A 26,938-nucleotide genomic window follows, 5' to 3' on the forward strand; every position below is an offset into this window, starting at 1 on the left:
CTGGCAACTGGGGACGACGCTTAGCTTGTCGGCTTACCCTCGGTGCCTCTGGGGTTTGAGTCAAGCACAACACGGCCATTTTCACTTGTCAGATCCCGATTACATCTGTAATTAAGGTTTTTCGAGTTAAAATGAAATGAAAACAAAAGCAACAACTCGGAACATATTAGAAGGAGACAGTAGGTAGTTAAATATGAATAATATTTAATTACTAATATGAATATGATTCATGGGATTCTCTAATAGAAGGCCCTCCTCAACAGATGGGGGATACATTTAAGTTTATGATAAATACAGTATATTGTACTTTTTGGATTTCAAGAACAGACTACCAAAAGCACGAGCAAATTCAGCCTTCTTAAATCCTGTGGATCTTCATAACTAGCAGAGTAGATCATTGTAGGATTCATTCATATTCATTGATTTAATAGCAGTTCAACCAGATGATGTTGCATCCGTCATACACAGTGCATGGTCTACTACTCGTTAGCGTCCAGTTTAGCAACCACTAAAGAAAACACTAAAAACAAACAACACCCGAAACCAAGCGATTCTTCAAAGTTGATTGTAGAAGAAATTGAATTGTTTTTGTAATTGAGGTACTCAAACTATTGTCATAATCATTGTAGCCCTAGTATATGACCATATTTTGGTCATGGAAAACCAGGACCTTGGATCAAATGCTTGTGGTGTTTTGGAATGTAATCAAAATTGGGACTTTTACCACACTGTTGCCCATGCATCCCATTTTACAAGACCTCAATCCTGCAAGCGTCGGAGCATTAATGCCATGCAAATGTTTGCTTATACATATATATATATATATATATACAGTGAAGAAAATAAGTATTTGAACACCCTGCTATTTTGCTATTTCTCCCACTTAGAAATCATGGAGGGGTCTGAAATTTTCATCGTAGGTGCATGTCCACTGTGAGAGAGATAAACTAAAAAGAAAAATCCAGAAATCACAATGCATGATTTTTTAACAATTTATTTGTGTGATACAGCTGCTAATAAGTATTTGAACACCTGAGAAAATGAATGTTAATATTTGGTACAGTAGCCTTTGTTTGCTATTACAGAGGTCAAACGTTTCCTGTAGTTTTTCACCAGGTTTGCACACACTGCAGGAGGGATCTTGGCCCACTCCTCCACACAGATCTTCTCTAGATCAGTCAGGTTTCTGGGCTGTCGCTGAGAAACACGGAGTTTGAGCTCCCTCCAAAGATTTTCGATTGGGTTCAGGTCTGGAGACTGGCTGGGCCATGCTAGAACCTTGATATGCTTCTTACGGAGCCACTCCTTGGTTTTCCTGGCTGTGTGCTTCGGGTCGTTGTCGTGTTGGAAGACCCAGCCACGACCCATCTTCAATGCTCTGACAGAGGGAAGGAGGTTGTTCCCCAAAATCTCACAATACACGGTCCCAGTCATCCTCTCTTTAATGCAGTGCACTCGTCCTGTCCCATGTGCAGAAAAACACCCCCAAAGCATGATGCTACCACCCCCATGCTTCACAGTAGGGATGGTGTTCTTCGGATTGTACTCTTCATTCTTCTTCCTCCAAACACGCTTATTGGAATTATGACCAAAAAGTTCTATTTTGGTCTCATCTGACCATAAAACTTTCTCCCATGACTCCTCTGTATCATCCAAATGGTCATATGCAAACTTAAGACGGGCCTTGACATGTGCTGGTTTAAGCAGGGGAACCTTTCGTGCCATGCATGATTTCACATCATGACGTCTTAGTGTATTACCTACAGTAACCTTGGAAACGGTGGTCCCAGCTCTTTTCAGGTCATTGACCAAGTCCTGTCGTGTAGTTCTGGGCTGATTCCTCACCTTTCTTAGAATCATTGAGACCCCACGAGGTGATATCTTGCATGGGGCTCCACTCCGATTGAGATTGACCGTCATGTTTAGCTTCTTCCATTTTCTAATGATAGCTCCAACAGTGGACCTTTTTTCACCAAGCTGCTTGGTAATTGCTCCGTAGCCCTTTCCAGCCTTGTGGAGGTGTACAATTTTGTCTCTGGTGTCTTTGGACAGCTCTTTGGTCTTCGCCATGTTACAAGTTAAAGTCTTACTGATTGTATGGGGTGGACAGGTGTCTTTATGCAGCTAACGACCTCAAACAGGTGCATCTGATTCAGGATGATACATGGAGTGCAGGTGGACTTCTAATGGGCAGACTAACAGGTCTTTCAGGGTCAGAATTCTAGATGATACACAGGTGTTCAAATACTTATTTGCAGCTGTATCACACAAATAAATTGTTAAAAAATCATGCATTGGGATTTCTGGATTTTTCTTTTTAGTTTATCTCTCTCACAGTGGACATGCACCTACGATGAAAATTTCAGACCCCTCCATGATTTCTAAGTGGGAGAAATAGCAAAATAGCAGGGTGTTCAAATACTTATTTTCTTCACTGTATATATATATATATATACGTATATATATATATATGTATATATATATACATACATATATATAACGTCATGGAAACTCTTCTGAAACAACAACAACAGAAATGACTCAGGTTGGGCATCAAACATCGATTGGAACAGGTTCTGACATTCAGATTCACCCGGATTGAACCCGGACTGAACCCGAATCCTTGCACAAAGGATTGCGCAAAAAAGGATGAAAGAATGATTTATGACACGCTACAACGGACTTTTCACCCCGTTTTTGACTACGCCAGACTTCTTTCAACCAATCAGGTAAGCGAAACAACGAATGAGGTTGATCTTATACCAGCATTGAAGCAGCAAACAAATACTTGATACTGTGAATACGGTGGCCAATTCAAATATCCAGCTACTAAATGTTAGCTTTAGCCAGGAAGTTGACCAGACGCCGTGTTACTCTATTCACTTTATTTTGGTAATTCGCTTTACCATGGTCAAGTTAATGTTTCACGTTGGGTGCTGGATGTTCAACTCCATCACTGTTCATTTCAAGTTGGCAGTCGGATATATGGCTCCCTAGCAACAACGATAGCGCTGTTGCTATGTAGGACCCACTGACACTCGGGAAAGTCAATAAATGTGTCAGGAGTGTGAGTTAGGTGAATGGATCCCAGGATGCAGACACGGACGGGGAGAGTTCAAGCAGTTCAACAGGTTTTAATGGCGATGAGCACCAGGGGGACAAAACAAGAACAGAGGGCCACGGTGCGAGAGAAAAAACAGGACACAAAGTGAACCAATTGAGGTCACTACCGTGGAAGCTGGATGGGCGACTGGACTGAAAACAGAGGTGAGTAAAACAGTAGCAAACTAACATGCGGTTAGCAGAGGCCAAGAAAGGGAATAAGCCAACTTTTTATGACCATCCCTCTGAAAAGCATCGGAATTGAGAATTGTAAGGAAACTGACTCAAAACGAGCAATCAGAATTGCTCAAATTCAAACGATGCCCAACCCTGGAAATGACCCTCCAGCACGGCTTGTTCATGAATAAGCCCTCCATCTCCCCTGCAGCAACTCCAGAGTAAAACAAGGTCCAGCCCCTCTTGAGGAGTTTGGTTCCAGAACCCGAACTGTGGCTCGAGGCGATTCAGACTGTCGTCGGAATGTCCAACCTCTTACCTATTAGAGAAGTGGCATTCCATGTCCCAAGAACCAGACTCCGCCACTGAAGACCAGGTTGCCCAGGCGCCCGCCCTCAACCACCACCCAAAACACATTTCACCAGAACCATGCGCGTGTCCATGCAGGTGGTGGGTCTATGGGGGGAGATCCCGCATGGCTTTTCGGGCTAGGACCGTCTGGGCCCCATGGATGAAGGCCCGACCATCAGGCATTCGCCTGTCATCCCTCCTCTTGAGGAGACCATACCAGGGGCATATAGACCCGGACAACCTAGTTCCAAGGATCACTCGAGGCCCTCCACCACAATAAGATGATGGTATTTTCTGGAAATGTATATATTTACTAAATATCCTCCTTTCATTTTTCACAATGTGGCCCTGGCTGTAAAAACGTTTGGACGCCCCAGGTGTAAACGTTTTAAATGACCTCATTCCGCCCTCGCTGACAATGTTCTACTGCCATTTGCATGAGTTAATAATCAGCATAGCGAGTCCGACGCTTCAAGGTTATTCATTCCACCAAGCTCAGCTGTTCAACTATTTTACATATTGCATCCATACACATCTTTGAGGCTTTGATGCCAAAAGCAGCCATCTTTGTCGTAGCTGGCGGCCTTGTTGTTCCACCCATTTAAGTATATATATGTTTTTTTTGTTGCTGTCATTTGCCACAGGCAGGATTGGCCGGCGTTGAGCCCGGACCATACGTCTTCCACCGTGGTATTTCAGGGCTCATCACAGTTACATAATTGAATTCACTTGCATGGATGAACTTAATTGCTTCCGCTGCCAATGAGCCTTTGCTTTGGTCAGAGGTATGTGCATGGTGTACATCTGCAGATGCGACTGTATTTTATTTTATTTTTTAAATCAATGGATGTCTCCTGTATCCTCATGCCTTTCAAGACAGCAAGTAGTCTGATCATTCCTGGCTGCTATCCAAACTGGAGGATCAGTCATTCCTGGGCACCTAACGTGTGAGAAAGGTGACCACAGACGAAAAACACATCGTTCTTTTCCTTGCCTTTTAGTCACTTTAGTCAAAAAACACTGTAAAGACCGAGCAAGGTCGCCATCTAGTGGTGAGAACACGCACCATACACCAATAAGATGCTGTAACAACCTAGTAACTCCTAATTGGGGGAGTCACCCTGCTGGAATCCACACACGGCCATTTTTGATCACTTTCTAATCACATTTTAAATGGCTGACTGACGCCCCACATTTTAATTAACTGACAGCATTAAAAGCCTCCCGCTGAGTCTGAAATTGTCTGCTGCTCACAATTATGTCTTCTTTCCATCTTCACGCCATGATAACCGATTTTAATTCCTCCCTTCTTCATAATTGATGTATTTTACTTTCTTCTCATGTCTCTGTAATTTGAGAAATACATTGCTGTTCTGCCAGTCTCTTTTTATTATATACTGTAGCATCATTCTAACCACAAATATCTACATGAATGATGTCTACAAATGTCGACATGAATGACCACCTGATGCTGAAATCGCAAAGAAAGCATGTGACCTGAGAAAGCAGGAAAGGATCCAAGCTACTTGGGGTTCCAAGTTTATTCTTTATTCTGATTGGCCCAAGTTTCCCATCAATTGATAATCTGACCAATCAGAGAGAAGAATACAATTGGCACTGCACATACAGAAAGCCAGTATCAGTGCGCATCCTGTTTTGTTTGTGTACATTAAGTACACGTATGATATTTAGAGTATGTTATGCAATTCAGGAGAACACAAATTGTGTTTTTACAGTATTCTGTAACATGGAAGTTTTTTTTACGCCATAAAAGGCATGTCTCTACCTTGACACCTCCAACTTTCATGAGAAACATTATTTTACTTGTACTAAAGAACATACAATGTAAAGAGTTTGTAATGAGATGATTTTTGTCACTGTCACCTTCATGGTGCAGTCAAATATGAGCACTGCTTTTAATAAAATTTGTATTATTGTCTGCAAATTGTTATTTTTCATGTGTCGCTCTACTGCAGCCTACAGGTTGAATGCACCTGCAATGTATGACATGTCTTGTACCATTGTCTTGTATAATTGGGTATGTTGAGTTGTGTTAAAGCTGATCATCATGGAATGTGGATGATGTTAATGTGTGCTATAATATCTTAACAAAATTTTATCAGTAACAGTGTACTAGTGGTAGGTTATAACATTTTGTTTCTGTAGTGTGTGTAGTGTGAAGGTGAACGAGTGCGCGTGTGTGTGTGTGGGTGGGGGGGGTGTATTGTATGTTGAGAATGGCTTCTGTGTTGTAATTATTTTATTAGCATAGCACATTAAAGCACCTTACATTATTTTACAACAATGCCATTGAAGAAGTTAAAGGTGACTTCTAATTTATTTCAGCCAAAAGGTGCTAAATCCATCATTTCAGCCAAAAGGTGCTAAATCCATCATTTCAGCCAAAAGGCGCTAAATTCAAAAATATATATAGAATACATGGTGTGTGCAGGATTTTTATAGCATGCATTTTATGACCTATATTGATAGCTCTTTCATTTGCAATATAGACTTGATGACCAAATAGATTGATATGTGCGTAGTTAAAAATCATTGATTTTCTCGAAATCAGTCAAAATGGATTTAGCGCCTTTTGGTTGCAAGCTCTTCATATATAAACTGCAGAAGCATGTATGCAAACTATGACAACATCAAACAATATTTGAATGTGTTCAAGGAACCTTTCAAAGTAATGGCAATCTGGGAAACCTGGCTGAACGAGGATAAAGGCACGGACTTTGAGTTGGAAGGTTATGAGATGACCTGCATCAACAGGAACAACACGAGGGGAGGAGGAGTGGCCCTGTATGTGGACAAACAACTACATTACAAAGTGGTAAAGAATATGGCAATTGCTATTGACAATATTTAGAATGTATAACTATTAAAATCTGTAAAGAACAAAGCAAAAACGTGTACATAAGTTGTTTATACAGAACGCCACACTCAAGGATAGAAATGTTAGAGGATTGGATCAAAACAACCTTTTTAGATAATAATCAAAAAACTATTTTCATATGTGGAGACTTCGATATTGATCTGCTGAATCCACACAAGAACAAGGTAATTGATGATTTTATAGATACAATGTACAGCTTGAGTTTCTTCCCAAAATGACCAGATCAAGTAGAATACCAGACCATTGTGCCACCTTAATTGACAATATATTCACCAATGATTTTGATAGCAAAACCACTAGTGGCCTGCTAATCAAAGTGATCATCTTCCAGTGTTCACAATTTACAAATATCATTATAACAAAACGACCAACGGAAAGACTGACCAAAGACTACGTTCAGAGGACAGAGTCAACACTTTCAAGAAGGATCTAGAAGAACAAAAATGGGAGTGTGCGTACAGTGCCAAAGTTTATGTCATTATATGTTCATATGTGTCACATACATGTGTATGTGTCCAAAAAAATACATAAATAAAAAAATTCCAAAAAAAAGAAATGAAATCAGAAAGGCAGGTAACAGTTAGTGATTGTAAAAGTACCAGATGGAGGGGTAGGATTTAATAAGCTTTGCTTCTTCCTACTCCTTTTGGACATGTGGAACTGGGAACTGATTATGGGATGCACTCAATTGGAATCTGATGCATGTTCAAATGAAATTTGAACTCCGGCTTTCTTTGGCATCTTAATGACCATCTCCCCCAACAAAACACAGGCTAGCCTCCCCTGCGTCTTAGCATGCACACATCGCATTCATCATGCACTCTTTAGGATTCTCTCGGGGAGGTTTGGTTCATACCGCATATCCTCCTCGTGTCCCTGGAGATGTGCAGTTGGGAATTTAAGAGCACACAGGTTGCAAGTTTAATATCCTGGATGTTGGAAATGAATACTTGGTATATTGGGGTGAATTTGAGCCCTACAAGAGATGGCCAGACTGAAAGATTCATCACGTTTGCTTAAATACCTTTAACTGTACATTGTTTGCAATTATTATTTTTATTGTATTGTTATTGTATTTAATATGATTGATTGATTATTGAATGTAAATTTCATGCCATTTATAGTTCAAGGCACCAGTATTATTCAACCGGCAGAATAGCATTCTTTTTCAAAATGAGTTTACACCGTACTTTCAAGACAAATACTTCCTGTAAAGGTATTCCTTCGAAGCAGTCATCAGTGAAATCATCACGACTCAAAAAAGGGGTGTCTCCACACCCACTGTGTACACACACACACTCCACTTGAGCATTACATGACCTAACAGAGGCCATCTTTGCATGGCACACTAACACACGACAGAACACAGATGGCATCCTGTGGGCTATAACCATCTCCGGCAAGGTGTCCCTGGTGTCCCAACTTTTCCAGCAAGGGCCACATAGTGAAAAAGGAAAGGATGCAACTTGGCCACTTTCATATTTAGCAACACATGTAGATATTCTAAGATGTTATACATACTTCAAGAAAACAATGCATCTCAGCTTTGTCATAAGTGAATCAGACTATTATTAGTACCAACTTCGTTCTTTGCTCTTTTTTCCCCATTTTGGCTGTTGTTTTATTATTAGTATATGAACTTTCTTCGTAAATATTTTTTTGTCCAAGACCAAAACCACTGCTGAACAAAAAGAACATCAAAGGGGACCTGCTATGCTCCTTTTCATTGCCTTTTCCAAATCGTCACTGTCACTATTATCAATTACTTGTATTTATATGATGATAATATGATATGAGAGTGCTCTGGTGTTTGTGGTACCCAAAAAAAAGACCCCAAATGGATTCTTTCAGACAGAGCTGCACTACACAGATCAGGTGTGAGCCGACACCAGGTTAGTCCGGGGTTCCACTTTGTCTATCCTGCATCATAAGACACTCTCCAACACATAACATCAGGATACGTGCCATTTTTTTTTTAGCTTTTCAAAAATACAAATCATTTGACCTTCACTGGGAAACGTTTTGGACACCCCTGTATTGGGACATGTGTATTGTTTTTTTTGGTGTAATGCAGTAAATTCTACATGATTGACCATTTGCTGTCATGAAAACGTTTGCACTTTTGAAAACTTCTCTTTGTACATTCCACTGAATTGCTGCGCATGACTTACCAAAGAGGAGTTGGTGGAACATGAACTTCCTGGCTGGGAGGCCCGTGACAAGTGCCAGGATGCAGCATGTCACCTTGAGGACGCCCCATCCGCCCCCTGGGTGCTTGTTTAAGAGGAAGGAGAAGCAGTGGCCCACCACGGCTATGCGCGCCTCTGTCTGACTGTGGGACACAGGGCCCTCGGCGAAGATGAGGTTGAAGAAGAAGTTGAAGAAGATGACGAGGTAGGCCAGGGGGAGGCGTGACCACGGATGCTGGAAGTGGTGGCGGAAGCGACCGTTTGCCTCCATCCTGCAGAGTGCTGGCCACCGCCACATCTGGGAGGCAGAGAGACCATCTCACAGTCAGATTAGTGACGGCGGAAACATGGCTTAGTGTGAGATTACAACATTACAACACCATGAATTCTGTTGAGGATTGATTTTGGGATTATGCTAAATTCAGTCAGGTTCCTCAGCGACGAATCACATGGATCACAAACATGGAATCTTAGTGATGGCTTGTCTAGCTGTGAGCTCTGAGATGCCCTCAAAAGCTGCAACAGCACCAGTCTGATTCCATTTATGACCCCCTCACTCCCACACCACTACCCTGATTCCCAGAAATAACACTAGATATACCCAGCAAACACAGCATCGCACATTTCATATTTCACGCCTCACCCCTGGTACTGTTTTATCCTTTCAGTAGGGGTGTCACGAGATCTCGTTTTATGAGATTAAAATACAACAAAATTTCTTGTTAGAAGTAAATCTGTTTAGTTAGAACAGGGCAGCCAGAAGCCAATCTCACCGTGAGCTATGGCATCACAATATGAATGATAATACAGTAATATGGAAGTGATTGTTGGAACCACACATTAAGGGCCTTTACGCACACTGCAATCCTTGACTCCTTTGGAGTTACCAGCGTCAGCAGCCAAGGAGACGTTGTAAGTAATTCTACATTTGATGAAAGTTACTTGAGATTTGTCAGATCAAAACAAGTAGATGTTCAGACCTGTCTGCACCTTTAATCACCAAGCGGTTCTATTTACGCTTGTTTATGTTCGACACTTCACAACACACCTCACATGTAGACATGGTCGTTATATTTATCAAGTACTACTTGATATATTTATCAAGTAGAGGTGTTTCTTGCTTTACGTATCTTCTGCGTGCTCCTCCGATTGTACATAAGTATTGCCATGCAATGCCAGTCTGAAAGCTGCATAAGCTCCTCCACAGTGCAGCTTGATAGAGCCAAGATGGCAGAGTTTGGACACACTCCACCATCGCCCGGCAACACCTCAGCTTCCTGGCGACCACATTTTACCCAACCTAATATTCCCCAGCTTCCTTTTGTTTTGTTTCTCATGCCACAACTTTAAAAAAAATACTGAATTTCTTTAATATTTAAAGTGCATGCTACTAAGATGACATTTTCCCTCGAAATATAAAACTTTTTTATTTAGATTAGGTTATTCTTATAAAATGAGAGCAGTTTTTTCCATTTGTGCTATTGTTTTTTTTAGGTTATTCCAATTATATTTTTGCTTTATTCTCGTAGCATAACGTTTTCTGCAAACAAATGCAAAAATTACAGCTTTGTCGTTTAGTTTCTCATTATATTTTTTATGTACTTTTTCTTTAACAGTTCAACTTTATGCTTCTGAAATGATGACTTGCAATGTTCTTTTAATATTTTGACTTTCTTTTGACTTTATTCGTGTAAATTTAACAAAAAATAGCTGTGGACCATAAATGGCCCCCAGGCCGCACTTTGGACGTCTTGCATTAGCGGTTTTGGCATGACAACAAAGGTTCATTATTATCATGTAGGTAAGGCCATCACATCACTGTGAAGGTGCACCTAATGACCTGTCCCTTTGGCCATGCTCCACCACTCACACAACAGTGATGACGTCACAACTAAACTGCCATGTGTTACAAACCTTTAAAAGTCGATGCCTCCATTGGAAGTCAAAGAGGCGGAGAGGGATGAGAGAAACTTCCTACCTGAGCCGGCCGGCGGCCACCTCGCAGAAGCGCACGTGCAGCAAACCTTCCCCGTCCGACGCACCTCGCTGACGCCGCCCCCTACTGGGTTTCTCGGACACATGAAACCGCCAACGGAGCGCCCATCCTGCTCAAGAGTAGATGGTGATGCAGCAGCGGGGACGTGTTGGAATTATCCATGCGCGACCTGCTGGGGCTACACGGCAGCAGGACCACCAACGAAACATCCGCCATTGCGAACGAGCGTCCATGAGTGCAGGCGGGCTGGATCGGCGGGGCGGTGATTCGTGTAAAAGGAGGCCGACGGAGGGTGCTGGTTTGGGTATGTGGAAGGGGCGCTGGTTCTGTGGTGGAGGACCGGAACCAACCATAGCATCAATATAACCTACACGTTGACTGTAGAGCGAATTTTGTGGTGGTGCAGCAACCCCGCTTCCGCCTTCGTTTTCAAAATAAAACGACAGGCATGCCGTGTACAATACCTGTCAAAAGTTTGGAGATACGATGTCATGTTATTGTGTGAGAAAGTGTCTCCAAACTTTTGACTGGTAGTGTAGGTTATACAGAAAAAGTCAACCTCAGAGTCCACTTCAATAATGCACATCTGCCTTTAAACACAGCATCGGGGGCACCACCAGAAATCCTGGGCCCCTAAAAAATCACCTTGCCTCACTTGTTTCTTCTTCTCTTTCAGTTTCAGTGTTCCTATAGGTTCGGTTGAACAATAGATACATATCAAAAACGTTAATTGCTCACATTGGTAAACCAATGTGTGACATGCAATATATTAGACAAATGAGCTAAAGAGCTAATCATGTCTTACCTGCATATTTGGAATGATGTGTTGTAAACCACTGAAGAGCCCCACACTCCTCTTTATCAACTGTCATCGGTTTTTGTCGCCTAATTTGTCTTTTTTGTGATTATTACACATTTTGGGGCGTTATCCACACAGAGTAGCTGTACTGGCTGTGACGTCATTGACGTTTATTGCGATGTGCTCTCATGTTCATGTAATTTCGGTTGTCTTAACCCGTTGACGCCGTGTGTGTTTATAACAAAATGTTTTAGTCTGTAAAAGTTTTAGATGTAATAAGATAACTATAGGAAATTGTTTTGTTTTGACGGTTTGTGGTGGTTACACTTCATTCGCTTCGTTTACTGTGTATACTGAATTCGTATTTTTGATACTAGAGACACGTTTTTCGAAGCATTTGAATTATTTTTGTTACTCCTTTAAAAATGTCGGTCGGTTACTTATTTTTTCGGAAACTATTTTTCTTGGATTCGTTTTGGATGGTGACGTCACCACAGAGGCGTGGCATACTGGTGTCATTCACTTCCTGCTTCTTTGCGACCCTTCCATCGCCTGATCAGCTGCTGAAGCTTCCCTCTGACGAAAGTCGCTCATCATGTCACATCAGACGGGCATTCAAGGTACATTTGATAACATCTGTCAGACTGGACTTTTCCGTATGTGACGTAATTTATCCCCCCTCGTCAATGAAAGCAACGGAGTAAGAGAACGCGAGAGTCAACTTTGCTAATCGCCGCTAGCTAGCTTTAGCTAGTCTGATGTGTGATGACATGTTTGTCGGTAGGCGCTTTGTGAGAGCCCTAAATCATGACTGTCGGGTGTATTATGCCCTAATCATGTCTCCGAGTCGATTCAATCCCTCGGTGAGATAGTATAATGTTGACGTTATCCCGTTGAATGAACGGGTAACGCCTTAATTTAGATGTTACTGACTGGCCTGTTCATCCAGCCGCTTGATCAATCAGGATGAGCGCGTCTCTGTGTGGTTTATTTGACTTAAACACGACTTTCTCCTAGATATTTGGATCAGATTGCATCTTCACAAGGTTCAAGTTGTTTTCGTAGATGCTTGTCTGTTTTGGTTGGGATTCAAATGTGTTGCATATTAATCTTTAGTTTATTAACAGCGTGTAGGACAACATTGTGCTCCTTCATTTGGCAGCATTTTTCCCCTTGTTTGAACTTATGCACTCAAATGTAGAGACTAGAGAGGACCATGCATCTTATTAGGAAGTTGGCCTTTTGTCAGTTTTCTATACAATTCATTAATTGCAGTTAATTGTTTCCAGACTAAGGGTGGGTGATATGGACCTTCGCATATGTCACAATATTTTTGGGATGTATCACACTATGACGATATGAAATTTAAAGTCATCAGATTCTGAGCTACAAACCTTAAGCCATATAATGAAATACACTTGTCTCAAATTGCAAAGCACATTTATTTATTAGTAACAACTTTTCTAATGATATGTCAGCCTCTGCACACTACTAAATCTTCAACACACTCCAATACCTGTGCTTGTGATTAAGGAAGATGTAGTCACCCATGCAATTCCAACTGCATGAAGATATTTTCATGACACTCTTGTTTTGTTTATGCAGACATGAGCCAAAAACGGCACTCTTTGAAGTGTGTTCCCTTGTGGAGAATGTGTATGTTCAAAAATTAACCTGCTCCTCGAATTTTTTCACTGAGCAACTGCATGTTGCTCAGACACTGTGAAATGTTCCTTACATGAAAGCCGTAAAACACAATGTGGTGAAAATATAATCATCGAGCCTGAGTCGTGCACACACAACCACACAAGCTAACCCTTGCTAGCTTCCACTCATACTCTGTAAGACTAAGAAGCGATTCAGCCAACTTTCGCCAGCGTTTATAGCCATTTCAACCCGTTTAGGTTGCAAGGGTTAGTGCCATGATTGAGCGGTTTGCTGAGTAAATACTTGCACACATGAACGTTCCTTCTCCTCACGATGACAGCATTTCATTCATCTTCTATATTCGCCACGGCACGCAGTTATCAACCCTTTACTTTTTTTTCCCATTTATACCGGTATAAGTCATTTTCCTATCATGGTATATATAGCGGTATACCGGTACATAAAATATATCGCTCAACCATATTCCAGACAATTTTTTGAATTTAGCAAGATATAGGATTCAGTGTTAATAAATCTAATATTTAAACCCCATTTGACTTCTTAAATATGGGTTTTAAAGAAAAACAGTGTTTCTAAAGATATAAATACAGATAAAAAGAAGCCGATACGAATGCATGTAATGAGGCACCTATTGCCCTTCTGATAAACCCTCCAACAATCCTCCAAGAACGCACCATTTGCATAATGTGACCAGCATATTGACAAGGCTACAGCTCGCCACACCACACCGGCTCGCTTCAACTCACAATAGCTCACAATGCCTCAGGCCACTACGGAAAGGTACATAGCTACAGCATTAGTTCCCCCTCACTATGCCCCGACTGCTGTGTCATGGTGCTGTAAGCTCGTACGGGAAGTGGCACTCTCGCCACTGGTTAATACTAGGCACCGTCAATACAGAGAGTGTAACCGAGCAGGTGAGTGTTCCCATAATATAACGGAAATGCAGTGTGCGAGGGCTGAACCTTGAAGGAAACCATGAGTGATAGGTGAGCATGAAGATTTAACAATTTGACCTTGAATAAATTGCAAACGGTTGGACGTGTAGGAATAGAACCACTGTAAAGCTGTGCCAGAGACCCCAATGCAGGCTAAATCATCCAGGAGGACAGTGAGATATGGTATCAAAAGCTGCACTAAGGTCAAGTACAAGAATGGAAAGAAGGCCGGAGTCTGCTGCAAGGAACAGGTCTTGGTGTTTAAGAATAAGAACTGTTTCAGTACTGTGATTGGGCCAAAAGCCAGACTTGAAGAGCTCAAAAAGATTGTAAGTCGATGGTCCCGGAGTTGAGTGGCCACTATCTCCTCAAGTAACTTAGAAATAAACAGAAAGTTTCATATGGGTCAGCAGTTATTAAGATCAAGGAGGTCCACACGGAGTTTTTGGAATATTTGTGTAACTGAGGCGGTTTTGCTAGGAGGAGGAGGAGGAATGGTGCCAGTATACAAGGATGTGTGAACAATTTAAGTGATAAGATGGGAGAGTGTTGGTAAACACTCCTTAACTAATACAGTTGGAAGGGGTTCAAGTTAGCAGGTGGAAGACTTAGAGTACCTGATCAGATCAATGATCTGTTGACTGGGAGGTAGGAGGAACGCTGGCACCGTAACGGTGGGAGCCAAGTCAATAATGGGATTGAGCCAGTGGGAATTAAGTGGAGGTGAACAGGGAGTTTTCAAGTTCTGATGAATAGAGCTGACCTTATCCTGCATGTAATCTAGATATTGTTGACATTATGATACTGATGAAAATGGGAGGTAGAGGGTTGAGTCGTTTCTTAATAGTTGAGAATAAAGTTCTTGTAGTATTTCCATCATGGTGGAAAATGTTGGCGTAGTAGGCGGATTTGGCAGCATTAAGATCAGATTTGTAGGATATATTGTGTTTAAGTACATTTAGAGATGTGAAGGCATTCCTGGCGGCGGCCTATAGTTTTGAGTTGGCGGAGTTCAGGATTGAACCAAGGTTCAGATCTGAGGAGGGAGATGAGTTTTTAGCTGGGCCAGGCAGTCAAATGGCGAATGGACAGTAGAATTGTAAAGGTCAACCAGCTCATTAGCAGCGAGAGAGGGCAACACAGCAGCTGAAGGGGCGAAAGTAAAGGAAACGGCATGGCACCGCGGTTTGGGACTGAAACTGAACGGGAAGAGATTGCAGTTTAGTTGAGTGGAGGTCGCCAAGGAGTTTGGTATACCCCCCTCCTTGAACTGGGTGCCAGCAGCATTGGGAACTGCTGGAACGACCACAGGAGAAGCATCTGTCTGATCAGGAGTGGCGTTGAGCTCTAGTGGGAGTGGACTTTCAACAGAGACGGTGGGGGAGGCTGGATGAGTGGTTTATTCGGATAGTGGTGATGGAGGATGGAAGCTGATGGAGTCCATTAGGAGTTCAGCCTCATGGATAGTGCAGATTGTGGAAATGCGTTGCTTCAGTTTGTGGATTTTTTTTCTCAGAGGGCTGCACAGTCAGGGCAGCCGGAAGCAGTGAGGCGATGGTGGGTGGAGTAGCTGAAAGCAGAGTGGGCAGAGGGCAGACACCGGACTAAAAGTGCATGATTCTGTTTATGGCAGGCAGCGGTGGAGTAATTGTCATGTGGAGAGGGACTTGCATACAAGAGCCTCAGTGAAGCCCTCAATGTAGAAAAGGTGTAGCGTTAGCGACAGTCGAATAGAATAGTTATACACAAGCACCATACTCAATTGCTGGAACAACAGATGTTTAGTGCAGGTTTGAATGATTTCAGAACAGCCACAGTAATCCCCAACACGGGCTACTGTAGCGGCCATAACCCATGCTAAAATAAGACTCAACCCCTGATGTCACTTTGTCTGCACACCACTCAGCTCCCCTAGCTCTGGAACACATTTACATAAACACACACAAGCACAATAACATGAACATAATCAAAATGAAAGGAACTCTCCAAATGATAAATTCTATATATTTTTTCTTATTATGTCTACTGTAGTGGGTAATAGGAGTGTTACAGTTACTATGGGGTGTTATTTCATGTCTAGAGGGCTCTAATAATGTTGTATTGATCAAATTATCTTTCTTATTATTACTTAACATTTTGGAGGACGGTGCCAGTGCTGTAATGTTTTGCAATGTTTTGCTCCAAATTAAACACTAAACATAAAGGTCAGCTTTCCATATGCCGGGTCTGCTCTGTAAGCAGTGTGTGTTCATTGGTCATGACCACATTACACGGGTGGTATTTATTTGAGGTGAAGCATTTATTTATTGAAGTGGGCGATACACCTAATGGAAGCATAGTGTTTATTTGAACGAGGGCCACTATTTGAAGGAATATGGTATTATTTTGTGAAAATGATACAATGCTGACATTTTCATGTATTTCCTAGCGGGCAATGATGTGAAGGACATTTTTGCCAGTGCCAAGAGTGGAGACGAGTACCGAGTATTGAAGATCATCATTGAGCATGGTAAATATATATAAGCCGTATCAGTCCAGCAAGTAAGTTTCTATGTGACAGGAAATTGCGTTGCTTTTCCAGAGCAGCTGACTTTGGCCACCACCAAGAAGGCGTCAATGAAGTGGGACCATGAGTATGACTCCTTAGTGCTGCCCCTCCTGGAGGATTGCATGCCCTGCTACATCCTCTACAGGCTGGACTCCAGCAACAACCAGGGCTTCGAGTGGATCTTCCTGGCCTGGACTCCTGACCACGCTACTGTAAGCAGACGGGAATGAAAGGCTTCTTTCTTTCTGGGTGGGGTTTTCCACCTCAGTGCTTCAGTTCATTTCATTCCTCCTGGGAAAATGAGTTTGGTTCAGTATGGCCCGCCTTATTTAGTGATATTGTTGTCTGGCTCTAGTGAAACCTGAACAACCAGTTGCAGTGCAATAGATAAATGAATAGACAAATGTTTATGTGAACTCAGGAATGTTACGAGGAAAATTCGCTGCCAGTTGAAAGTAGGCTGGGATTGACTGCTGCAGGACGTGGCAAAGTTTAACATTCTTGTTGTCTCACTCAAAAAAAAGCAAAAGATAATAATACAGGCTCAGGCTTGTCTGGAACTTGCAGAACCGTTTCATAACATGGACATAAAGGCTTGAATGAATACCTGAATGAGTCTGCTCTATTTTTCTAGAGATTAAACAGATTGAATAAAAAATATACAATGATATGGATCGATAGCTACCAAAGTAGCACAACAACATTGTAACAGATTTTGGAACTCGTAAAGGGATTATAAGGCGCCTCGTCGATTTTTTTAGAAAATTAAAGACTTTTAAGTGTGCCTTAAAGTGTGGAAAATACGATAATCATAATCACATTTAATTGCATAAGGTCAATTATTTTTTTCCCAAGTAAGTGAACTTTAGATAATCTTGTAATTTTTACTACAAAACTGTGCTAAATAAAATCAACATAAAAGAGCAAACTGTGTATAGGTTGTCTGAATGAGTCAAACAACCGTTTGATACTTTAAGTAGCTTTTGACATGCAGCGATCCATACAACTACCTCACCCATGGTGCCAGACAAACACAAGTCAACAAATCGGTGGATATTGTGAGGGTTTAGCAGTAGCTTTGGCTTTTTGGCAACATAACAAGGATGTGGTACCTTCTGTGCACAATGGAAAGGATGTGAATTAAGAAAACTCACAGTCAGGCTCCAGAAGTGCTTCACTTCTTTTTACATTTCAAGAATGTTGAAATGTTGCATTAAAAGGACTGTTTAACAATTTGACACAAGGACAGATGATTTCTGTTTCCTTTGCTTTCTATGGGACGACCATGGGGCAAAGTCCAAATCAATTGGAACCAATGCAAGTAAACGGTGAGATGCATAATAACTGAATATCTACATCAGTATTGTATTTGTTTTACCAGGTGAGAAACAAAATGCTGTTTGCTGCTACCAGAGCCACACTGAAGAAAGAGTTTGGGGGCGGACATATCAAGGATGAGATTTTTGGGACCACAAAGGTTGGCCGACACACTGAGCAGTTACCTCGTAAAATTGTATCCCTGGTAACTCCGCTAATCAGTACTTTGTCCTCCAGGATGACCTGAACCTCAGCGGATACAGGAAATATCTGACCTCGCAGGCGGCACCGCAGCCCCTCACCGCTGCTGAGGAGGAACTGAGACAGATCAAACTACACGAGGTACACACTCATCTCCCAGGATGGTCATTATTCTTTTAAAATAACTATATTAAATTGGCCATTAGGAAGGCTGAATTTAATTGATAGCTCTAATGCAGGGGTGTCCAAACGTTTTTCCAGCGACGGCCACATAGTGAAAAATGAAAAGCATGCAGCTTTACCACTCTGGGTTCTATTTTTGTGGCGCAGCGCAGGGTGGCAGAGGCGCACCCCGTGCAGTGATAATTTCATGCAGGCCACCACAGTGCGCAGCCAATTTCGTAATCTGATTGACTGGGCGACGCTGAGATGGGTGTGACGGCTGAAAAATATGATGTTAACTAAGGATCGACCGATATATCGGGACGATATTTCCGTTATTTACTTGAATCGGTATCGGCCGATACATGCGTGGGTTCGCCGATGTATTTACAGACAGGCATCCGCCAGGCAGCTTAGTGTTGCCGGAGGACACGCAGTCACGGTACCCCTCCCACACTGCAACAGTGGTGAATCCCAACAAGGGTATGTTTTCAACTTTTAATAATATGTACAGCTGTTACCAACACCGCTTTAATGGCAACCTTGGCAATTCAGTCCCATGGTGTTTGGAGGAGTTTAATTCAGCCAACGCCGGGCTGAGGTTAAATGCGTGTTGTGTTATGTGTGTGCGGTCTCTCCGAGCACGCGCACACACACACACACACACACACACACACATAGAACGAATTGGAGCAGCCGTGTCTATCAGAGGTCTTTAGCGTACACAACACAAACTTTAACAGAAATGTTTTATACAGTAAACCTCGGATATATCGGACTCGGATATATCGGAAATTCGCTCACAACGGACAGATAAAAAAGAACCAATTTTTCTGTAATGCATTTCCAATAAAAATTCATTGCATATATCGGATTTTTTATAATGGATTTTGCCAATTTCGGCCCAAATTCCGTTCCAATGCATTTCCATTAAATTTCCCTCTCATATATCGGATGGCCGCATCGTGGCGCTCCGATTCGCCGAATCGTGACAGGCCGCTATACGACGTCATTTGCAGCGTTTGCAGCGTTGCCTGCGCATCCAGGTACATTGGAAACATAGTCAAGGAAGTGCCTTTTTATAACGGATAAAATCCGATTTACGCATATACCGGATATAAATCCGATATATGCGTAAAACGGACATTTTCCGGTATACGCATATAACGGATTTCGCTTATATCGGACAAAACCAGTGGAACAATTTAATCCGATATATCCGAGGTTTACTGTATATCATACTAAATTGGCGGGGGGGGGGTCATTACAGTCAGTCATTACATCGATGCTAGATAAAACTTAAACTACGACAGAAATGTTTTGCACATGGTTGAATATTTATTCCTTTTAAAGGTGATAATGTTGTTTAAATGTGTGTTTAAGAAAGCTGAATCCTACTGTCTTCAGTGTTTACATTTCAATAAATATTTGTTTAAACTTGAGACCTAGAATTTTTGTTATCTGTCAGGTCTAAGCACCTTTAACAATGAAACAGAAGAAAGAAGGCAACAGTTATCAATTTTACTCGCCAGGAGAACAGTTGAGATGTACTCGGACTCGCGAGGAGAACGGTTGAGATGTACTCGGCACACAATCTCCAACCGCACTGAGTACACTCTCCGTTGCCTCCCTTTTTATTTTCTTGGGGTCTTCCCTAAGTTACAAAGTTCACAATGCAGCCCTAAAGGACAGGGAAGTGGCTGTTGCAATGTGATGTGATCAAGCTTACACAACAGTTGATGGCATTTAGATGTATGATAAGAATACAATTGGTGGACTTTGTCGTGCCGCTGTGGTCAGATGTTTTCTGTTTCCTCTTCACAATCTTGAGTGTCTTGTAGTCTTTTATTCCATAGGCACACTCACCCGAAGGTCAGCAGTATACAGGGCACATGCATATAATATTTAAATGTGTTCACAGTCAAATATATGATAACTTCAATGAACATTAACCTATCATTATCATTGTCATTTTTTCATGTAAATTGAGGGAGCAATAGCAGTATCGGCCACAAATATCAGCCCAAGCAAAATTGGTCATCGGCTAATGGTGATGGGAAAAAAAATCGGCATCGGCCTGAAAGAAACCATATTGGTCAATCCCAAATGTCAACTAATGAGTTCACATCTCAGCCACAACATCCGATACTGAGGCTATATTCAGCTTTTCTCATCTCCTGAATGTCATTCAAAGAGAAAAAAAGAGAAAGACGCTCATTGAATAAATGTAAGTCAGTCGGTGTCTTAAGGATTTACTTGTGATTGCCCATATTTCTCAGTTTTAATCTTTATTCTTAACGTGATCTGAAAAGATGGGGTACATTAAAATAAGAATGATGAGGAGATACCGGGAGAGTATAAACCATCCAAGGGTCTCCTCTGATGCGCAGTCCTGTGGGCCCTGCACATTTAAAGGCGATGAGACGTGTTAATTTCATTGGTTAAGATTACACTCGGCTGTGTTAAACCTTCTCAAACCTTCTCTCCTCCCTCTTTGGCCTTGAATGTATACAGCCAGATTTTGAATTCAATTCTGGATGTGACAGAGAGCCAATGGAGTTGCTGCAACACAGGAAATAATGAAAAAAGGCAGGTGCTGTGTTTGTTGATCTCACAGCAGCCATGATACCGTATGGCAAGCTTGTATGCTTACTGCCAGACAGGCACATGATCATGGTGTTTTAACCTCACCATTGGTTATAGCCCAAAGAGCAGGTGCATCGCCTCAGAAATGGCGTCCCACAGGGATCAGTCCTGGCTCCCCTCATTTTCAACATGTATATATTGCCAGCAACCATCGCCAAAAAAATTGCGTACGTGGCTAATTTGGCGATCATGCATTCTGCGAGAAACTGGCAGGTATTAGAGGGGTCTATTACTCAGTACACCGGCAGCTTAAATCGAGAGACCCATTTGTCCCGGCTGCACTGGAATTGCTAAATGACCTAACACAGATCGGACCACAAATAGAACATGGAGTGGCTCGAAAGTTCTTCCATTCTCTGTTTACATTACTGACAACACCAGCGGGACTATGCTTTGCCAGGCCCACTTGGGTCAGGATCAACTGCCTTCCAACAGCCGTTGGTCTCTTCTGCTCTGTGGCCTGTGAGTGTGGTGCAGAGGAGCAGACTGCGGATAACATGATAACATCTTGGCCTATTGATCGTCACCCCAACGGGGCTGGTGGTTTGACAACTGTGGACGAGAACTTGGTCACCTGGCTGACGGATAAATGTCTATACATGTAACGGGTTTGCGTCCTTTGGGTCAACATTTGGCTCCACATGAAAAAGCAGGTGGCGGTTCCTGTGTGCTGGAGCGTCTGATACCGGGGTACAAGGGAATCCCTTGGGCCACTGCAAGGCGTGTCCTCCTCTGTCTCATTGTAGTACGTCTCTAGTATGAACCATTTAATTTGACTAATACCCATTACACGCTACTGTGTAAGTCGACTATTGAAGTAGTAGTCAACTACTTTTTTTACGTCCCCAACTCAATCTTGGTGAAATTCTAAGAAAGGGCAGTGTTACATCACCCTTTGAAACCGAGCGTTTTGAGCCATCCCAAAATGCACAAACCTCATTATCTGTAATTTTGGCATCGTTAACATGAGAATACCACATTCTAACTACATACAGTTATATGTCAGAAAAGGGCAGAAAGCATAATAGGTCTCCTTTAAACACTAAAAACGGTGTTTAAAGTAGATACGGAGGTGCTGGAACTCGCTTGCAATCTTGAAAAATGAAACCTTATTGTATCAAATCCAGTCTATATGGATATGAACAATATGCTTGTTTTTGATAAAAATACCAATATATTACCCAGCCCTAGCCTTGACATGAGGTGATGTTGTGTAGTTGTTGTCTGGAAGCAATCCAGAGGGACGTTAGGCCAAGCGGACTAAATGAGCTCCCAACGCTGTTCTTTCTCATCTGCATTGCATGCAGGGAACACTGTGTGTGTGCGTGTGTGTGTGTGTGTGCGCGCGCACATGTGCATGCATGTATTCGTTTGAAATGAAAAGCGAGCACCGCGTCCTTGCGTCCTTGCAGTGCCAGGTCAGCGGCAGTGTGCTTGTGCTTGCCCGGCAGTACAACCTCAGTCCAAAAGATGCTGACTCATTAGAATGGTAGGAGGTGGAGTCTCGGGGGCTTATGCGGGTCAAACCCATTCCTCCTCTGAAAGCAGACATAAAGTTTAGACCTGCGCAGCGAGAGAGAGCTTTGTGCATACGTTGACCACATGACCAAGATCTGTACACTCACAAGACATGGACATTGTTGCTTCATTTTGTCTTGTGACCATATATGGTCATGTTTAGAGATGTGGACCCACTCTTCCGTCAGATCGTACTATGATGATGATGATGATGATGAAGAAACTTTGAAATATTCATCAACCAAAGCAGATGGACGAAAAACCTGCAGTCTGGCATTGTGGCATTAATATGCAAGGTCGTCTCCTCAGGAGCTCAGTGATGTTTGCGTTTGCCTTCATGCATTTTCAAGATACCTTCATCTTATTGGTCATCATCTTGTCATTTGCCTGTTTATTTGTGGTGATGACAAACAGAAGAATATTGGTAATATTGAAAGAGAGATAATGTATTTGTAACCCCATAGACCAGGGTGGCCATCATGTTGATCTCAAACTGCTAGTCGATTGCCAAGGTAGTTTGGGTTGATCCCGTAAACGTCACTTTGCATATGTCATGTGACATCTGTCAGCTGACATTAAGCTCCCCACCTGATTTGCTGTGGCTTCCCCACAGATAATGTTTGAGGGAAAATAACTTCTAATAGCAGAGAGAGCAGAGTGGTGTTGAAGATCCCACTGTAAATGATGATGATGATAGCTGTGTTGGCGTGAGAGATGACAAAGAGTAGGTGAGCTTGTTGGGTATGGTGACAAGGATATGGATGTAACCCTTTCTGAGCCTGGTGATGTCAGAATGCGCACATTAGGTGAGTGAATTGAATTTATTTTCATGATTTGAAACACAACACTTACACGTAAATATTTCAGACCATCAAACTAATTTAAATATTAGTCAATGACGACCCAAATGAACACAAAATCTGGCTTTCAAATTAAAGTTTAAAGTTAAAGGGAGAAGAAAACAAATTCAAAGCCATTTCTAAAGCTGTAGGACTTCAGCCAACCAAAGTGAGAGCCATTATCCACAAATGGCAAAAACATGGAACAGTGGTGAACCTTATCAGGAATGGCTGGCCAACCAAAATGACCCCAAGACCCCAGCAACGACTGATCCAAGAAGTCACAAGAGACCCCACAACAATACAACCCCACAACACATATGGACAACCAACCATTCACACTCACATTCATACCTATGGACAATTTGGCGTGGCCAATTAACCTAGCATGTTTTTGGAATGTGGGAGGAAACCAGAGTACCCGGAGAAAACCCATGCATGCATGGGGAGAACATGCAAACAGAGATGGCCAAGGGTGGAATTGAACTCCGGTCTCCTAGCTGTGAGGCCCGCACGCTAACCATTCTGCGACCGTGCAGCGGGTGTGAAATGGTCAACTATGAATTATTTGACCAAATTATTAACTGGACACAGGCTGCTTCATAACCATGCAATTTATCCCAGCCAATAGAAAGAAAAATGCTAGCGATGATATACCGCAAAAGTTATAATGAAATATTTGCTACAATTCTCCATTATTTATGACATCGAGGGGAAAATCATTTCAATGAGCATCTTGATGACGTGTCTGTATGGTGTGTTCAGGTGCAGACGGACATCAGCGTGGACTCCAAGCACCAGACGCTCCAAGGTGTGGCCTTCCCCATCCACAAAGATGCGGTGGCAGCACTTGAGCGTTTCAGGCAGCGGCAAATCAACTACGTACAGCTGGTGAGTGCTGGGGGACTTAGAGGGAGAGCAGGCGGCTTGTTTGACAGACAGGAAGAAGAAGACAATCCATCATGTGTCTTTTGTCAGCGGCGGACACAATGGCTTGTTCATGTGGCCTAAAAGGCCTTTGTGAGGCTTTCAAAGCATCACACCATGGTATTAATGCTCCGCACAAAAACAGAACTGTGTTTCAGTTGCATCTATCAACATACATTTGAACATCCATTTCCTTTCCTTGGTCAACAAGCAAGTGGACGCCGAACAGGAGCTCATCTGTTTGTGCAGCACCGAGCAAACAGAGTTGAGGGACCTGCCGTCCAGGATCCCCAAAGACTCTGCACGCTACCACTTCTTCCTCTACAAACACTCCCACGAGGGCGACTACCTGGAGTCCACAGGTGAGTTCAGTGTCGCCAGGGCTTCCTCTGTCTTTACCTGCTCTGATGGGTTCTTCTTCTCCTTCTTTGCAGTGTTCATTTATTCCATGCCTGGGTACAAGTGCAGCATCCGAGAGAGGATGCTCTACTCCAGCTGCAAAAACCCTCTGGTTGACATGGTGGAAAACCAGCTGAACATGGAAATTGAGAAAAAGGTGAAGTAACCATCCATTAACTATCCATGAAGCACAAAACCTAAAAAGGTGAGCCCCTGTGGATTCGGTTAATGAAATGATTCTTTCCAAGCACGTAAGCAAGTATGTACACGCTAGGGATGTATGTGAGTGAAATTGGTGGCCCCCTATTTGTGTAATGCATTATGGGGACGCCTTTTGCCATTTTGATTTTACTATAAATTGCCAACCCTGTGAAATATTTTGTCGTAGTAGTCGTAGTATCATCGGTGTGAAACAGAATTTCTGTTATGTATCTTCTCTCTTAGTTGGAAATCGACAGCGGCGACGACCTGACCAGCGACTTCATGTACGACGAGGTGCACCCCAAGCAGCACGCACACAAGCAGGCCTTCGCCAAGCCCAAAGGCCCGCAAGGCAAACGTGGCGGGCGCCGCATGACCCGACCCCCCACAGATGAACAGGAGAACATTTAAGAACGGACCATCTTGACACCTCGTGCACGTTCCATAGTGGAACATTCCAGAGATGTTGCTTGTTTTAAAAAGAATAGGATTCCCAAGCAGGTTTCTTTCACCCACAGTCAGCTATGCACGCCCATGTGACCTGAGCAACGCCACGTCTCCGTTTAGTGCATTCCCAGTGATTCATGTACCGATCACAATAACACCCCCCCCTTTTTAAGTTGCTCAAATTCTTTATTTGCATTCCTTAAGTCACTTCCTATGTGTAGTATGTATGTACGTGTGTGTGTGTGTGTGTGTGTGTGTGTGTGCAAGACTGGTGCTCCAAGGCAGAGATGATGATCCCACTCATAAGTGCATTTTATATTGCATTTTTTTTTTTACTGTGGTTTACATGGAGCGGAGAGAGAAAACACAAAAATCATCTGCTGAGAAACGTATTTTTCTATGCAAGTGCTGTAAATGTACATATGGTAGCCGTGTGTGTGTGTGTGTGTGTGTGTGTGTGTGTGTGTGTGTGTGTGTGTGATGTGGTAGTGATGCTGCTGAGGATCACGGTGGAATTGAACAAGGGGCTTCCAGAAATATTTCATCCATGTAAACTCTGTACAGCAGAGGAAGCTGTTAGAATCCCGGCCGAGAGGAAGAAAGCGTGAGAGCGAGCTTAGAGTAAGAAAGGGAATTTATGAAAAATGTCGTTGCAGCCACTCATCTACTGATTCCAATTATTAGACGAACTACCAAGCTCACCTCATCATGTTGTCAATGTCACTAGAAGTAGAGAAGCAAAAAAAAATTGTTTTCTTACAGATCTTTCTTTTTAAGGAGAATAAAATATTGAAATTGCACATCACGTGTTCTGGGTCATTTTATATGGATTTCATTCATTCATTCATTTTCTACCGCTTGTCCTCACAAGGGTGGCAGGCGTGCTGGAGCCTATCCCAGTTCTCCTCGGGCGGGAGGCGGGGTACACCCTGGACTGGTGGCCAGCCAATCACAGGGCACATATAGACAAACAACCATTCACACTCACATTCATACCTATGGATAATTTGGAGTGGCCAATTAACCTAGCATGTTTTTGGAATGTGGGAGGAAACCGGAGTACCCGGAGAAAACCCACGCATGCACTGGGAGAACATGCAAACTCCACACAGAAATGGCAGAGGGTGGAATTGAACCCTAGCTGTGAGGTCTGCGCGCTAACCACTCGACCGCCATGCCGCCAACATGCATACAAGTTAATGGAATCAATTTACAGTTACACCCTGGCAAATTTCCAAATGTTTTCTTTAAAAAATAAAATTAATATTTTTCCCCATAAATGAACACAATGGATCCTGATACATTTCCAATTCAATTTCAGCACGTTTTCCTCTAAAAATAGGCATTTATTTTGTCTCAGTAAATGATCTTAGTGCAGGGGTGGGCAAACTACGGCCCGGGGGCCACATCCGGCCCGCCAAGTGTTTGAATACGGCCCGCCCGTTCTTTCCAAAGTATTTCATTTAAAGTCAACATACAAGCTGGCATCATGGCTTGAGCCGACATTTTCATGGTTTGGCGGTTTTATCAATTTTGTTATTTCATGCGGTCTGTTGTTTACAAAGTGAAAAAAGGGACACAAGCACATAATAATAATAATATTAAATAATAAAT

The 26,938-nt window shown here is 42.5% G+C and overlaps 2 protein-coding genes across 2 annotated transcripts in view; one reads left to right on the top strand and one right to left on the bottom strand.

Annotated features, from left to right (window-relative positions):
- Nucleotides 1-11,075, bottom strand: part of tmem117 (transmembrane protein 117) — a 45,199-nt gene extending 34,124 nt beyond the window's left edge. The window contains 2 exon segments of the mRNA XM_078791711.1: nt 8,701-9,016; nt 10,697-11,075. The gene's annotated coding sequence lies outside the window, so the exon portion shown is untranslated.
- Nucleotides 11,076-11,983: 908 nt separating this feature from the next.
- twf1a (twinfilin actin-binding protein 1a) lies at nt 11,984-26,124 on the top strand. Its single transcript, XM_058074904.2, has 9 exons — nt 11,984-12,133; nt 16,548-16,628; nt 16,701-16,879; nt 18,049-18,144; nt 18,222-18,326; nt 24,116-24,241; nt 24,489-24,639; nt 24,712-24,833; nt 25,121-26,124. Exons 1-9 carry the CDS (start codon nt 12,109-12,111, stop codon nt 25,286-25,288), a joined length of 1,053 nt encoding a protein of 350 aa, XP_057930887.2. The 5' UTR covers nt 11,984-12,108; the 3' UTR covers nt 25,289-26,124.
- Nucleotides 26,125-26,938: the final 814 nt, after the last annotated feature.

The sequence above is a fragment of the Doryrhamphus excisus genome, linkage group LG1 (genome assembly GCF_037039965.1).
Source record: "Doryrhamphus excisus strain RoL-2023G ecotype Guam linkage group LG1, RoL_Dexc_Guam_v1.1, whole genome shotgun sequence".
NCBI lineage: Eukaryota > Metazoa > Chordata > Actinopteri > Syngnathiformes > Syngnathidae > Doryrhamphus > Doryrhamphus excisus.

Coding starts and splice junctions, on each gene's coding strand:
- twf1a (XM_058074904.2), top strand. CDS start 12,109: ATGTCACATCAGACGGGCATTCAAG. Junction 16,880..18,048: donor GGACTCCTGACCACGCTACT/GTAAGCAGACGG, acceptor TTGTTTTACCAG/GTGAGAAACAAAATGCTGTT. Junction 18,327..24,115: donor GACAGATCAAACTACACGAG/GTACACACTCAT, acceptor TGGTGTGTTCAG/GTGCAGACGGACATCAGCGT.